The following is a 15,728-nucleotide window of genomic DNA, read 5'->3' as shown; positions in this document are numbered from 1 at the left end:
TTGGTGGCACCCAGCTGGAGAGCCCCAGCCCCTGGAATCACAGCAGCCCCTTCCTCCTGTGGTCTTTCCAGCCTCGGCCATGGCAATGTGCACTATTGGCGCTAATTTCTTGGTCACCTCAGTGTCCCCTCAGATCGTCTCTTCCACCACCTGTTACCAACCCCTGAAGTCCTCCCAAGGGCCTACACCAGCATTTCACCCACTTAATGTGAGGATGGACACACCTCGGGCATCCATACCTGAGTCAGGTCTGGGAAGCCTTGTGTTTCTAACAAGCTGCAGGAGGGGTATACATCAGCAGCCAGTTCTCCGGCCACACTTTGAGAAGCAAGGACCAGGGAGATTTTGGGTTTCCTGATGCAAAGTGTTAGGCGCTCTGCTAGGCAGTGGGTCTCAAAGATGAACAAAACAGACCTGCTTGCATTCCAAGGAGGGAGACAGACATGGTCAGACAACAGTCACTGCAAATGACACCATCAGTGGATGTGCCGAGGGACAGACAGGAGAAGGTGAATAGCTGGGCACTTAGAGGCCTGGAGGAGGTGGAATTTGTGCCGAGATCCAGAGCAGGGGGCAGGGGAAGGTTTCAGGAGCAGTGCGTGAGCAGAGGCTGGGTGACCAGAGGGGCTGTGTGCCTTTGGTGGTCTGAGAGGAGGCCAGCCTGGTCTCCAGGCACGGAGCTAGGCAGGTTCAGTGGGTCCTCCTCTTTCATCAAGAGAAGCCACACCTGAACTCAGCTCCCCATGGGATCAGGCCTCCTCCTCCTGCAAGGCCTAATCCAGCTTCCAGCAAGGTCTCCAGGTGCTGGCAGCTGGTGCTCTCAGACAGCTCCCCAGTCAGCTGGCAGCCACACACAGACTGCTTGGCGCCTGAGCTCAACTACTTGTCCCGAAAACAGGGCTGCTCAGGAGCATGCATGGAAAAGGGGCAGGAACAGGGCAGGTCCCTGGGGACACTGAGCCCCATGCAGTGACAGCAGCCTGGCCCATGCACACACAGAGGAAACAGCGTGCCTCTTTTTGCTGAACCTCGGTGTATGTGTTTCCCCCTAAAACCCACTTTTTATCCCCACATACTAGGTGATGTAGCACCTCCCTCCACCTGCCTTGCCACGTTCAGGCTCTGTCTCTGTCTTAAGAGCTACGGAAGCCATCGAAGGATTAAGTGTGAGATTCTCTGTCTGGAATTTGTGTTTCTACCTGCCTTTAGGACTGCAGCAGGAAGCAAGGGCTGTAAGGGAGGAACCAGAGCAAAGTGGGGCCATGGAGGGGAGATGTGGTGGCTACCTCAGCCCCATCGGAAACCCCGGCACCAAGTGCTGAGGCCAGCCTGCCCCCGGGAATGGCACTGGGGGAGGAGGAGATGACCAGGACCATCTCCAAGGGAGTGGGCACCAGCCTGAGTGGGGACTGGGAGGACAATGAGGACCCCTTCCCCACTTGTCCCTGCGTTGAGAGCCTTGGATGGCACAGGCCCCTGGGACCATCAGTGGGCAACCAGGAGGGATCTCGAGAGGCTGCCCGACCCCGCCTCCTGCATCAAGCCTGTGGAAGAGGAGAAGTGCTCAGGGAAGGTAAACACAGCCGGGCACCTGGGAGGGAGGACAGGAGCCACCTGATCAGAGGACAGTGATGGAAGGCCAGGGTTCCCACACATCAGACCACAGCTTCCAGCCAGGACAGCTTGGGCAGCAGTAGTCACAGGGAACACCTGGAGGCTGAGGCTGCCCACGTGACCCTTCTGGCTCCATTGGATGGCAAGCTCTGGGCACACAAGCCGCCGGGTGGATGCGGGGTGCAAAGATTGGGAGCACAAGCACCATGGGGGGCATTCCCAGTGGGACAGAAGCTCAGGAGTGAGGGGCGGGGCCCCAGAGGAGATGTCAGTGTCACCCACAGGGCTGCAGTGCACGGGCCGTGGATAAAGGATGCTGTCAGGTGAGACGTGGGCTTCCAAAGGCCCCAAGAGCGGGGCTTCGAGTCCTCTGACCTTTCTTTGAAGTGCTCTTTTGAGGCCTGTGGGTGTGTGGACAGGTTGGAGAGTGGGGTCCACATTGAATGGGACGTTGTGTTGACTCAGAACTGCTCCCAGCTGCAAGGAATTGTTAAACCCCTACACACACACACACGCATGTGCACACATATTCACACACCTAAACACATACACACACATTCACACACACACTCTCACATACATATATAATCACATACACACACACTCACATACACACAAACACACACACATACATATTCATGCCACTGTCATCTCAGAAATCTTCCTTGAAACACACACACACATTCACACCACCATCATCCCAGAAATCTTTGAAACACACACACTCACACACACACATATTCATGCCACCATCATCCTAGAAATTTCTCTTGAAACACTTGCACACACTCACGTACACATTCATGCCACCATCATCAGACCTTCATAGACAGACACCCAGGGACCTTTGTCCGAGCGAGCTGGAGGCATGAGCGACTGAGCATGTGCAGCTCCCACACCACTATATAAATATGGGGATGAACTCCATGGCTGAGTCACCATAATCGGGACACTCACTCCTTTGCGCTTCACCAGACACAGGCACAGCCGCCAGCCCCAAGAGCAGCTCCAGGCCTGGATCTGTGCTGGACACAGGAGCCAGTAGCCAGCAGGCTGAGCAAGGGTGCTAAGGATGGAAGCAAGTTGGGAGGCTGAGCACAGCTGAAGACCTGAGATCCCTGTGCCCTTGACTTCTCTGTGTGCTCGAGCAAGGACCATCCCAGCTCAGGATGAACCTTCCTACAGGATCCAGAGTCCTGCCGAACCCAACCCAGGAGCCTAGCTGCATGACCACCCCAGCCCCACCAAGCAGGTGGGACAGCTCCCAGAGCAGCATCTCCAGCCTGAGCCAGCTTCCATCCATCAGCCCCACGGTAAGCCTGGGCAAGCATGTGCATGCACAGAGCCTTCCCTGTCCCCTTCCTGGTCCCCTCCAGGGCACACACAGGGGCTTTGACAGGGAGATAGAAAAGGTCTGAACTCTGCTGTGGGGCCTTGAGCCATTACTGGACCTCTCTAAACCCACCCCCTGATAAACGGGCTGATAGAGGAGGGTGCAAGCAATGTCCTCCCTCATGGAGAGTGTTCAAGGAATAGAAAGGCCAGCCTGAGAACAAGGGGCTGGAATGGCCAGACCTGACCTTGGCTGCACCCATTCCTTTCAGAGGCTGCTCAGATACCCCATGGAGCCCTCTAGGGAGGAGGGCACATCCTGGGCCTCTGGATCCGCCCAGCCCACAGTGAAGCGTCAGGTGCCTTCTGCCACCTTCATCATCCTAGCCCAGGCCCAGGGTCACATTTCATCAACACCACTGCTAACTGGAGAGGGCTAAGGGCACCCCTCAGGACCTGGGGATGCTGGCCCAGGTGCTGGACAGGATGGGAAGGCTCCAGTAGCTATAGGGGCCACTGGGGCAGGATAGAGACCAAGCCACCCTCTCTTCTCCAGAAAGGGGTTAGGGTGGGAGGAGTCTTTACATCCCTTTGTCCTGACCTCATACGGTCATGATCTCCCTTCAGTGACCCTGAGAGGGCTAGGCTTTCTTTCTAAAGGGAATTCCCTTCATTCTTACGCCAGGCATCAAGGTCAGCTGTACTGAGTTACACTATGGGGCAATGCAGCTTCTCCTCTAAGGCTCAGAAAGGGACGGGACTCCTGAGAAGGGCTCCACCCGACTCCACGAGCCCAACGTCTAGAGGCCTCAAACACTGTCTTGGGCCCTTGGGCTGGAGTCCATACTGCAGGCAGGGATGCACCCAGGAGTTGGCTCTGCCTTCTCCCCAAGGAAAGATAGGGTGACCCAGGCCACGTCCCTGCTTGCCAGGTGCATGTCTGTCTGTCCTACCAGCCTCCAGCCGGTGATCTGAGCCCACTCCTGGAAGGCCCCTGTGCCATGATCTAGGAGCCTGGGCTCAACTTTAGAAAGGACTTTAGAAAGGCCACGTATGAGCTGTGTGTGCAAGTGACTTTGCCACTCTGAGCCTCAGTTTTCCCACCTGCCTTGTTGAGAATCCTAACTCTTCCTTCTCAGGACTACTTGAAAGTGACAAGGAATAATATGATTCCCTTGTTTCTCTGTCTCTGCAGGCAGCTGGGACTTGGGCTGCTGCCTGGATCCCCTTCCCCACGGTTGATGTTCCAGACCATGCCCACTATACCCTGGGCACAGTGATCTTGCTGGTGGGAGTAACGGGGATGCTGGGCAACCTGACAGTCATCTATACCTTCTGCAGGTGCCTGGTTGGTAGTGCTGGGCCCGGGGCATTCAGGGTGGCAGCCACGCAGACGGGGAAGAACATGCTGGCAGGACTGTTGGCTCCAACTCTGTCCAGGGCACTGTTGAGGGTAGGCAGGGAGGGTGGGGCCATGTTTTCCCCAAGGTCAGGGAAAGGGCCAAAAATGGTCCAGGGAAGCTTGACTGACTGGCGCCAGTTGAGACCCAGGTGCATCCTCTGTGGAGGCGGTGTGTGCCCAGAATATGTGGAGGTGGGTCTCTGACCATTCTGCCCTGCTCTCAGCTTACCTCTGCCATCACCTGCCCCAGAGAGTATCCTCCCTCTGCCTTGAAGAGCAGCCCTGGGCCTGGCACAGTGGCTCATGCCTGTAATCCCAGCACTTTGGGAGGCTGAGGTGGGCAGATCACCTGAGGTCAGGAGTTTGAGACCAGTCTGGCCAACATGGTGAAACCCCATCTCTACTAAAATACAAAAATTAGCCAGGTGTGGTGGCGTGTGCCTGTAATCCCAGCTGCTTGGGAGGCCGAGGCAGGAGAATTGCCTGAACCTGGGAGGTGGCGCTTGCAGTGAACCAAGATCATACCACTGCACTCCAGCCTGGGCAACAGAGCGAATCTCCATACCACCCCTCCAAAAAAAAGAGCAGCCCTGGGGACCAGGATCCTCAAGTTTCTCAAACACCCCTGACACCCACCCCCAGTGTCCCTCTCCATCTGCTCCCGTACCTGGCTTGGTGGCTGAAGGACTGAGCACCTCATTTCTCCTCCTTGAGTTCACCTTTTCTTACCTGCAAAATGGAGCTGTGCTTCATGCAGTCACTGTGATGATGCAGTAAGTTCACGGATGTGCACTGCCCCGCAAATGAGCCACTTGCTGAGTGCTGTGCACTGGAGTGAGTCACTTCATGGGTGGGAGTGTCTTGTCTGGAAAATGGGAACAATGAGATCTCCCTCAGGGTAGATGGAAAGAAGTTTGACAACAGGGCTGAGGCTGGTGGCCGAGCCTGGCCCAGCTGTGATGTGCAGCGGTCAGCATCTCTGCCCTTTGCCATCTCCAAGGGTGAGGACTGGAGAGGTAGTGTGCCTGGCAGGGCGCAGGCAGAACGTGACACTGGAGAAAGGGTGGGGGAGGAGGGAGGCGTGAGAAGCCGTGGGAAGGCACAGTCAGGGCACGCAGGAGGAGGAGCCTGAGCAGAAGCCCCTAGGGAGGCCTTGGCCTGGAGGGACTCAACGAAACCAGCGAATTGGCCAAGGAGATGGTGTGAGTCATGAAGAGGGATTTAGAGGGCGAGAAGAGGAAAGGGACATTATCCAAGAACCGGCCTGTGCTGGGCCACTTCTCAGGTTTTGGAGAGAAACTGTCCGCTGCTTCACTCTGAGGGAGCTGTCTTGGGGTCCTCATTCAGCCCGCACTGCTGGATTCAACAGCTGCTCGGCTGGTCCCTGCCAGCCAGTGGGCTAGCTCTGTGGCCCGGCAGCTCATGCCTGTCTGTAGGCATACGTGTGTGTGCATGTGTGAGTGTGTGGCACGTGTGTGCACATGTGTGCTTGGAGGGTACAGAAAGCTCCCCATAGCTCTGGAGGTGTCAGGAAGCACCTCCTAACAGCTTCCGACCCTCCCAGGAGCAGAGGCCTCCGGACACCTGCCAACATGTTCATTATCAACCTCGCGGTCAGCGACTTCCTCATGTCCTTCACCCAGGCCCCAGTCTTCTTCGCCAGCAGCCTCTATAAGCAGTGGCTCTTTGGGGAGACAGGTAGACACTGGGGGTCCCTTTTACTGGAGGGAGGAGGGGGGTTTTGACCTGGGAATGCCCATGGTGGAGGGTGGCCCAGAGGAGGTGATTTGCTGCTCCTGGGCAGAGAGTGGGTAGCTGCCCTCAGTCCCATGAATGAGCAAGAAGGGAAGACGTGGTGTTGGTCCTGAGGCTTCTGCCAGCCTTGGCCAGATGTGGCAGGTGGAGGGGACGGAGCACTCAGGCCTGCTCTTCCTGCGAGGGGAGGGCCGGAGCAGAGTGCACTTCGGCCCCAGACCCTCCTCCCCAGGACTCAGCGCAAGGGCTGTGCCCACAGGCTGTGAGTTCTATGCCTTCTGTGGGGCTCTCTTTGGCATCTCTTCCATGATCACCCTGACGGCCATCGCCCTTGACCGCTACCTGGTGATCACACGCCCACTGGCCACCATTGGTGTGGCATCCAAGAGGCGTGCAGCGTTTGTCCTGCTGGGCGTTTGGCTCTATGCCCTGGCCTGGAGTCTGCCACCCTTCTTTGGCTGGAGTAAGTGAGCTGGTGGAACTGGAAGAGGGGCGGATAGGCTGGGAGGGGCACATTCAAAGGGAGGTAGATGGGCTTGGGTCAGCCAGCTGGTGGGGGGCAGGGGTGTCCAGGAACCACCTGAGCCTCAGGTCAGATGGACATTCAGCAAGGGAAACTGACACTGCCCCATCAGGGGCCAGAGGATCTCCTGAGCAGCTGCTCCTCACATACAGAGACTTTCTGCATGGGACAAAGTGACAGGTACTTTTGATGCTGAGTCAGACCAGGCAGGGGCTGGAGTATGAGGCCTCTGCAGGTGGAGGAGTGGAGAGCAAGGCAGTAGCTTTCCTGGGGCAAGACCAGGCCTTTGGCTGAAGCCCTGGCAAGCACAGCCTTGCAGTTACAGTAAGGTTTCTGCTCAAATCTAGCAGGAATGGGAGTCAGCGGGCTTTGCAGGACATCCATACTCCCTCCAGCTTCCTTACTGCACTGGACAAGGCCAGGTCAGGGGCCAGGGCCATGTATGGGGACCCGAATGCCACATACAAAGCTCCTGTCAGATAAGGAGCCGAGGTCAATGCCACCCCAAAGGCTGAGTGCCTGTTCTGGCTCTCAGGCGCCTACGTGCCTGAGGGACTGCTGACATCCTGCTCCTGGGACTACATGAGTTTCACGCCGGCCGTGCGCGCCTACACCATGCTTCTCTGCTGCTTCGTGTTCTTTCTCCCTCTGCTTATCATCATCTACTGCTACATCTTCATCTTCAGGGCCATCCGGGAGACAGGACGGTAAGAGCCAAGGATGGAGGGGGACTACAGGAAAGGGGCTGGCCCCTTGGCCAGGCGGCCCCTGCCCCACCACTCATACCTGCACCAGCCCACCAGAGCATGCCCAGTGGGTGAAGGCAGGCTGGGCATGTGCTTATGGGGCAGTGGTGTCTACGGAAGCCTCAGGAGACAAGGGCTTCTGGGGATGGCTTTTAGGCATGGCTGAGGGGGCCGAGAAGGCACACAGAATCGTGGGGGGCAGATGAGGCCTCACATCATGGAAAACTTTCTGGAAGTCAGGGCTGCCTGCACTGGAAGGAATGACTCTCCTGAGTGCCCCCCCAAGGATAGTCCAGGGAGGCTCCCTGATAGCAGCTGTGCCTCTGGTGCTCACTGGCACCCGGCTGTGGTCAGACCCAGACTATGCATCTTTCCTAGGGCTCTCCAGACCTTCGGGGCCTGCAAGGGCAGTGGCGAGTCCCTGTGGCAGCGGCAGCGGCTGCAGAGCGAGTGCAAGATGGCCAAGATCATGCTGCTGGTCATCCTCCTCTTTGTGCTCTCCTGGGCTCCCTATTCCGCTGTGGCCCTGGTGGCCTTCGCTGGGTGAGCAGTGACTAAAGGGTTGAGGAAGAGTCTGAAGGAGGGGGCAGGAACAAGAAGTCTGGGCAGCGTCTCCCTCCCAGCCAACCCCGGCCAGCCATCCTCACAGCTTATTCTCTCCCTGGGTAAGGTTCCCAGTCCCAAGGTGGGTGGGGGGCCACCTAGTTCCTGGAGGCACCAGGGCACATGCAGAGGAGCTCTGAGCCCCACACAGCTTTGGGCAGACGGCCTGCCAGTCCCTTTGGAACACACAGCTCCCTCTCTTCCCTCTCTGCCTGGGCTGTGGTCACACAGCCAGAGGTGCTGCCCACCTCCAGGAATGGGTCCCTGAGAGCTGCCCTTCTAGCCCTTTGTGGCTAGAGTCTGGGAATTGTGACAACCGCAGCAGCATGGATGCAGGCTCAACTTCAGAAATGCTTCTGAGAAGTGAGGGCTATTAAACACTGGAACTGTCTAGACAGGACACCTTCTAGGAATGGCCTGGTCCCCGCAGGGCCCTACTGTGGGGTTTCTCACGGTTGGGGTGGAATGTGGGAAGAGCTGGGCTCCAAGGATCAGAGTCAATGGGGGTAAGCGGGGTATCGCCAGCAGCGCAGGCTCCAAGGGACAGTGGACCTGGGTCCTTTCACCCCAAACCTGGCACATCTTCCTTCCAGGGCCACACTCTCAACCATCTGCTGCTCCATCCCACTCACTCAGGGGATGGAGTTCACTCAGATGAACTTAGATGGAGTTCACTCCTGGCACAAGCTGGGTGTGGTGGCTCATGCCTGTAATCCCAACACTTTGGGAGGCCAAGGCAGGTGGATCACCTGAGGTCAGGTGTTGGAGACCAGCCTGGCCAACATGATAAAACCCCATCTCTACCAAAAATACAAAAATTAGCCAGGTGTGGTGGTGGGCGCCTATAGTTCCAGCTACTCGGGAGGCTGAGGCAGGAGGATCACTTGAACCCAGGAAGCGAAGGTTGCAGTGAGCTGAGATCACACCACTGCACTCCAGCCCAGGTGACAGGGCAAAAAAATCAATAATTATCCTGGCACTGCCAATTCTTCCCTATGGGGCTGACTTAGCTGTGCTGGTTTGGGCCGGATTAGGATTTGGGCTTTGGCAGGGCCTGGCCCAGAGAAGGTACGTCAGGAGGGCCAGCTAGCTTGGGGACCACACCTTCTCTGTCCTAGGTATGCACACGTCCTGACACCCTACATGAGCTCAGTGCCAGCCGTCATCGCCAAGGCCTCTGCAATCCACAACCCCATCATTTATGCCATCACCCATCCCAAGTACAGGTGTGGCTCTTTCCTGGGACCCCATACCATGGCCTCTGAGGGCCTGGCCTGCAGATGGGGGCTGGGGCCACCACCTTTCCTGTCTCTTGTATGTGTGTTGGATGGGCGCCACCAGCAGTTGGGAACAGCCAGTAACACTGAGTGGGGTCTGGAGTTAGTGTGCCTCCCTCCCCTGCCCGTTTCCCAGGGGCACAGTGTGGAGGGAGGTCCGGGCTCCCTGGGCAGTGTCCAATCCTAACTATGGGACCTTCAGAGCTGGGGTGTAGGGCAGCCAGGACAGTCCTGTGAAGTTAAGCACCCCCGAATAGTGTCATCCTAAAAAGACAACAGCAGGGAGTGCTCAGCTCTGCTCCCAGGGCCTGGCAGGGGACTGGGGTGGCTCTGGGCCAGTGTGTGTGCTGACAGCAACCCAGCAAGTCCGCTTCTCCCTCCGTGCTTCCTTTTGCCTGGTGGTGTCAGTCACTCACTGCCCTTCCAAGGCCAGTGGCAGGCCTGAGCGCATCCAGCACAGAGGCTGCTCAGGAGTGTCTCTCGTCACCATTACCAGAGATGTGGCTTAGGCCAGCCACTTGAAGGCTGGAACTGACATCCCTAGGCACTCCCTGCATGCCTACCACCCAGAGTCTGTCTGTCCCTCCCCCCAGCCCTGTGAGCCTGTCAGTCTCCCACCCAGCGTCTGTCTTTCTGTCCTCATCACCTGCCATAGTTCCCAGGGTCTCAGCCTCTCCACTTCCCAAAGGCTCTCGTAACCATACATTAGGCCTGTACCAGCCTGTGCATCCATCCCCTCCCCTGCATCTGTCTGCCCATCCCCTGGCCCTAATCAGATGTGCGGCCCCTGCAGGGTGGCCATTGCCCAGCACCTGCCCTGCCTGGGGGTGCTGCTGGGTGTATCACGCCGTCACAGTAACCCCTACCCCAGCTACCGCTCCACCCACCGCTCCACGCTGATCAGCCACACCTCCAACCTCAGCTGGATCTCCGGAAGAAGGCGCCAGGAGTCCCTGGGCTCAGAGAGTGAGGTGGTAAGGACCCCGGACCCTCACCAGCTTGAGCCTGGCCATCCCTTCCTCAGGCAGCCCTAGGGCTCTGGGAGGGACATGGGCTCTGGCAGAGGTGCCTGTGAGACTCAGGGACCCTCAGGATGCTGGCACCCTGGCAGGAAGAGCCCCTCCCAACACCCCCATGGAGTTCATCATCCTCCCTGATAGGAAGGGCACTAGGGCCAGACAGGGGATGGTTTGGGTGTTCCCAGGAGTGGGGCCAGGATTGAACACAGGTCTTCCAACTCCAGGCCATGTCCTTTTTCACACTGACACTCTCCCTAGAGCCGCAGCTTGAAGAGATCAGTGCATCTGGCCCTAGATAGGGCTCCAGAGAGACAAGGCAGGAGTTAGCTTGGAGCTCCTTGCTCCTCAGCAGTAAGCCCCCTCCTCCTGGGAGCCTTGAAGAGCCCACAGGATGGGCATGGGCCCTGGAGATGGGAGACGTGGCTTTGAGCCTCAGCTTACCACGTGCTTGCTGTGGGAGACTGGGCAGTTCACTCACCCCTCTGGGGCTGCACGTCCTCCTCTGAAAGGGAAAACGGGTGTCTCACATCAACGCTGGCTAGGTGTGCCCAGGGATGAGTGTCAGCCCTCCTTGGCGCCTGCAGCTCTGCTGCCCCTAGATACCCCCAGGAAAGCTCCGTATGCCACCAGCTCCTGGCCCCCCTCACTTGGGCTCCTCCTTAATTCTACCTACAGCGCCCTCTGTGGGCCTCAGCAAGAGCTGCCGCCGACTGTTCAGCCACTGATCGCCTTGGGCTGCCAGCATCCCTGCGGGTTTCAGTTGAGGGACTGAGAGGAGCTGTCAGGGGTCCCTCCTGTAAACCACTGTAGTGAACAACAAAGAAAAATCTAATCTGTTAATGGAGGCCTAGACCCTCGTGAAGACCACCCATCTATTCAAATATAAATAGCCACGTGCTTAGGAAAGTGTGCAGGTGTGCAGATGGGGAACACACCTGCACGCACGCGCACACACCAACACACACCCTGTCACAGGCACGCACAATTTACGGGTTTTATTTAGTGACCAGCAACCGTGCAAATGGTGTCAGGGGCCTCCCGCAATGAATACCTGTGGGGAGGATGGAGGAGGGCCTGGTGGGGGAGGGGCAGGACCAAAGCTGTGGACTGTCCTCTCACCTCAGAGTCACTCTCTCACCTCTCCCAGGGCTGGACACACATGGAGGCAGCAGCTGTGTGGGGAGCTGCCCATCAAGCGAACGGGCGGCCCCTCTACGGTCAGGGTCTGGAGGACTTGGAAGCCAAGGCACCGCACAGGCCCCAGGGACGGGAAGCAGAGACTCCAGGGAAGGTGATTGGATCCGGTACCTGCCAATCCATAAGGGGGTGGGGACTAGGGGCGAGTAGCCCAGGGAGTGGCCAGGAAAGGGGGCCTTCTTCTCGTGGGCGGGGGCGACACCCTTCAGGAATCACCTGCTCCCAGCACCTCGCAGCTCTTCCTTGTCCGTCTGGGGGTCTCTGTGACTCCAAGATGCTCTGAGCAGGGCCTGCATGTGGTCTGCACTTGTCTGTGTGTGATCGTGTAACTCTGACTCTGCACAGCGCTGTTGGCTGTGCTGTGCCATGATGAGTGTACATGTGTGTGTCCACGAGGTTAGGGGATCTGCAGCCGGCAGAGCATAGCTCGAGCATGTGTGTGGCCATGTGTCCGGCGCATGCTCTGTCACTCTGACACCCATGACTGAGCGTGCTCCAATGTGTCTGCTGTAAGCTATGCATGTGACCAAGTGTGGGTGATGTGTAACTCTGTGTGACTGCAAGGTTGGACATACCTGGGGAGGAAGGGGCTGCAAGCTGTGTATGTGTTCACCATGAATGTCCTGAGATCAGGATGTCACTCGGAACACTTGTGGCTATTAAAAGAAGGCCAGCTGTCGGCCCAAGTGCCTATCGAATGGAATGTCGATGGCGATTAGAGAAGGCCATATTCTGGAACACTGGAAATGCCATGTGCACAGGCTCCCAGGCAGCCCTTCGCCCCAGCTGACAGCTCCCTGTCTGCCCCTCCTGTCACACCCACACAACACCCCCAGCTCGGCTCCTGGGCTCCTCAGGCTTCCCTAGCTGGTCCAAGGCCAAAGGCACATTCCTGCCTTTCTTCCTTCCCTAGTGCTGTGCCCTGTGCGTCCAAGAACTAGAGCCCTGGGCTGTCCCTGCAGTTGGGGTACCTCAGCCTCCCCCAGCATTCCCCCAAAGGGCACTGCCCCCTGTCCTGGAGTCCAGGCACTGTGCATGCCACAAAGGCCAGGACAAAGGCCTGGCAGTGACCCCCAGGCTGACCAGGCACTGATGAAAGACACAGTGCCTGTCTTGGAGGGATACTGGGCTGGGCTGGGGTGCTGGGCAGCCATCAGCAGTCACCAAACACATGTGATAAGTGCTGTCATCGAGGTGTGAGCACACAGGGTACTGAAAGCAGGGGCAAGTCCCCAACGCTCCTCAGGAAGGTAGAAATGAAGCAGGGATCTGCAGTCAGCCGGGGCGGGGAGTGTGGGGAGCACTGAGTGGTCCAGGATGAGGATACAGCCTGTGTGACTGTGTAAACATAGGGGCACAGGGGCACAGGGGAGGGAGCTCAACATACCCTGGAGCAGGATGTCTCTCTGTTCCAGGAGATACCGGCCAGAGGTACCCTGGAGATTGGCAGTGGGGGACAAAGGAGAGCGAAGGGGGGCAGGAAGTGGTAGGAGCAGTGGGAAGGCCCCATAAGGGACTGGCCTGAGGTGTCTCCAGACCTGATCTGGGGACAGGTAGCCCCGGAAGGGGGTTGGTCAGCTTTGCAAGGTGAAGACCAGAGGAAACCAGTGCTGCAGGGCAGCAGGAGCGAGGGGTGATTGCAGTCTCCGCATGTGGAGGAGAGGAGAGGAGAGGATTGGCCGGTGGGGGTGAGAATGAGTTCATTTGTGGCCCAGGGAGTCAAGAGCCCGGGGAGCATCCCAGGAGCTGCTCTGCAGGCAACACTAGGCATTGCTGGTTCCTCCTCCGGCATGTGGACTCTGGGAAGGCCCATCCCTGACCCAGGACACAATCTGGCCCTTCCATGCAACCTCCCCTAGCCCTCGGTGACCCAGTGTATGGAGGGTCATTGAGAGACTGCCTCCAGTGAACTGCTCCTCCACTAAACAGATGTGTGCTGTTTGTTTGCAGACCAAGGGGCTGCTCCCCAGCCTGGACCCCAGGATGTAGGACGCCCACTGGCCCTCCCTTTCTTCTGGGACACGTCCAGCCCCCCAACATCTCCTGCATACACACAGATCCAGGATTACCCTGTGAGCCTGCAGGCTCTGGAAGGGGTCCTGTCACCCGTGCTGCATGGAATTCGAAGTCCCATCCCCATGTCCCCTCTCCACACTTCAAAACTCCTGCCCCAGAATGTCCTCCACACCCACTTTCCAATTCAGCAGCTGCACCCCAGGCTCAGCCTGAAGGGTATGTGCCCAGGCCCTCCGGCTTCCCGTGTTGTCTGCCTCTCCTCAAATGCTGTGTGCTGCAATTGTCCAGCCGATGACAATGGTGATGGCTCCAGGGAACACACAGCTATTTATGAGCTTCTGTACCCAGGCTGGGCCTGTCACTGGCATAGGAAGTCCAGCCCCGCATCTCCCACTGCCGAGAGCTGAAGCCAAGCACAGACCTCCCTTTGCACACTGGAACAGTTACTTACCTCTGGCTTCTTCCCCCAGCATACCGTTGTCGCTGTGGCCCACATTCCTGTGCACACGGGCATTTGCAGACACGCTCTCCCGTAGCTACCTATCTGAATGCACACCAAGCACACGTGTGCGCACTCTGTGATTCGTTTCATGTAGTGGTCTCAGCTCCTCCCAGGGCTGTGTGGATCTGACAGGTATAGGAAAATAAACAGCAGAGGTGTCCTCAGACAAATATGGTCTCTACCTGTTGGTGCTGTTATGGGAGCGAGAACCAGGGCCTGGCCTCTGATGCCTCCAGAAACTTCACTTCCTCCCCTCCCTCTGTCCCCATTCTTGGACTTTCACTCTGCAGGCCCACCTCAAACTGCAGGGAGCACCAAAGAGAAGGAACAAAGGCCAGGCTGGCCCCCATCCCCACTCACTCCCCAGTGAGCCACTGAGCTCCGCCCAACCCATGGGTACCAGCTGCTCTCTGACTGGCTTCAGGTCTCCCGGGGGAGGCAGATGGAGGGAGGCCGGCCTTTGCCTTTAAGAGCATTCTCCTGCCACCGCTCCCTTTCCCCAGAGGCGAGCTTCATCAGGCAGGAGCCAGAGGCCAGAGAAAGAGCCTGCAGCTCCAGGTACAGCCTCCCCCAGCTCCCCAGCCCTGTGCAGGGTGGGTGCCTTCCTTCTCCCACACTGGTTATGCTCTGTTGCTGGGTCCTCCCCAGACTGGCAGGATGGACAGACACCCCTAGGAAAGGGCATAAGGCTGGAGTTAGGGATGAATGGCACGGGGCTTTGCCAGGAGGGGCAGGGAATGGTACGGGGGAGGGATGCTGGCCGTGGACTGCTGGCCTCTTAGGCTGGGCTGCGTGATGTAGGGTGAAGGAGGTGATTAAGTGGGGAAGGGACACAGGTCTTTCCCTGGCTTCTTCCACTTGATAGTTTTGTGACCTTGGGCAAGTGACCAAACAGCCCAGTAATATGGACGATGCTACCTTGCGCTTTGCATGTGCCAGACGCCAGGTGTAAGGCTGGAAGCTGAGAAATGACTCACACCCAGGCCTGCACTGACTCCTGAGGGTCCAAGCCAGAGCCCTCCAAGGGGGCCAGCAAGCAGCCAATCCAGTTGCCTCCCCTGAGCCTCAGTTTCCCCAACCAGGGAGCTGGGGTGGGCCTTGATCTATCTCCAGACTACATAGGGACCTGAGGTCTTTCTTGAGGAAGGGGTTGGCCCAAAGACCACACTCCAGAAGTCCCAAGGCGCCAAGGCCCCCACCCAGAACACATTGTCTCTGGGGTACGGGCTGAACATGCCACACATGCTTCTCTTCCCTACCCCTCCTGGCCCTGTGTCCTAGCAGCTGAGCAAATGGCGTCTCCTCCCTTCTCCCTGCCCCTGCCATTCCTGTGCAAAGGGCACAGGGCCTGGCGTGTGGCACTGGCAGCTGGAGCTTTCCATGCTGCCGTCAAGTTTTCCAGAGTACAAATGAGACAGGAGAGCCAGGAATAACTGGCTGGGCCCCCAGGGGGTCTGGAAGGGGTGGGCCTGCCTCAGACCTACTTTCAGACCCTGTGTCAAGGGGGTGCAAGCAGAGGGCCAGCTGCCCAGGACCAGGGCTTTGGGAGGCATCCATGGCCACTGGGAGCCCATGATCTGGCATACATCCTGTAGGAATCGGCCCAGGCTCCAGTGTGGCCTGGGTCCACTCCTTGCGTGACCTTGGAGAAGTCATTTAACCTCCCTGAGGCTTGTCTCCTGCAGGCCCATGTGGCAGCCTCTCAGGATCCCAGGGAGTAAAGGGCCCGTGCTGAGCTTGGC

The 15,728-nt window shown here is 58.1% G+C and overlaps 1 protein-coding gene and 1 long non-coding RNA gene across 3 annotated transcripts; one reads left to right on the top strand and one right to left on the bottom strand.

The window, feature by feature from the left end:
• The first annotated feature begins 2,241 nt into the window (after positions 1–2,241).
• OPN4 (opsin 4) lies at positions 2,242–14,156 on the top strand. 2 transcript variants are annotated; one of them, XM_032270113.1, is made up of 10 exons: positions 2,242–2,927; positions 4,142–4,287; positions 5,913–6,046; positions 6,363–6,566; positions 7,162–7,333; positions 7,751–7,915; positions 9,094–9,201; positions 10,046–10,226; positions 11,419–11,562; positions 13,419–14,156. In XM_032270113.1, the coding sequence occupies exons 1-10, from the start codon at positions 2,784–2,786 to the stop codon at positions 13,455–13,457; spliced, it is 1,437 nt and encodes a 478-aa protein (XP_032126004.1). In that variant the 5' UTR covers positions 2,242–2,783; the 3' UTR covers positions 13,458–14,156. The 2 variants fall into 2 exon arrangements, with proteins under 2 accessions (XP_032126004.1, XP_032126003.1); XM_032270112.1 differs by lacking the exon at positions 13,419–14,156 and having other exon boundaries at positions 11,419–12,087.
• LOC116544024 lies at positions 11,252–15,631 on the bottom strand. The gene is made up of 3 exons (XR_004265783.1): positions 14,283–15,631; positions 13,936–14,111; positions 11,252–11,579 (listed from the first exon to the last, which is right to left on the bottom strand). It is a non-coding gene; the product is annotated as an uncharacterized LOC116544024 (long non-coding RNA).
• Between the last annotated feature and the right edge of the window lie 97 nt (positions 15,632–15,728).

This window comes from Sapajus apella, unplaced genomic scaffold, assembly GCF_009761245.1.
Source record: "Sapajus apella isolate SASKATOON/1434 unplaced genomic scaffold, GSC_monkey_1.0 scaffold203, whole genome shotgun sequence".
Taxonomy (NCBI): domain Eukaryota; kingdom Metazoa; phylum Chordata; class Mammalia; order Primates; family Cebidae; genus Sapajus; species Sapajus apella.
Note: the sequence above shows the minus strand (reverse complement) of the source record. Positions and strands in the feature narration are given on the sequence as shown.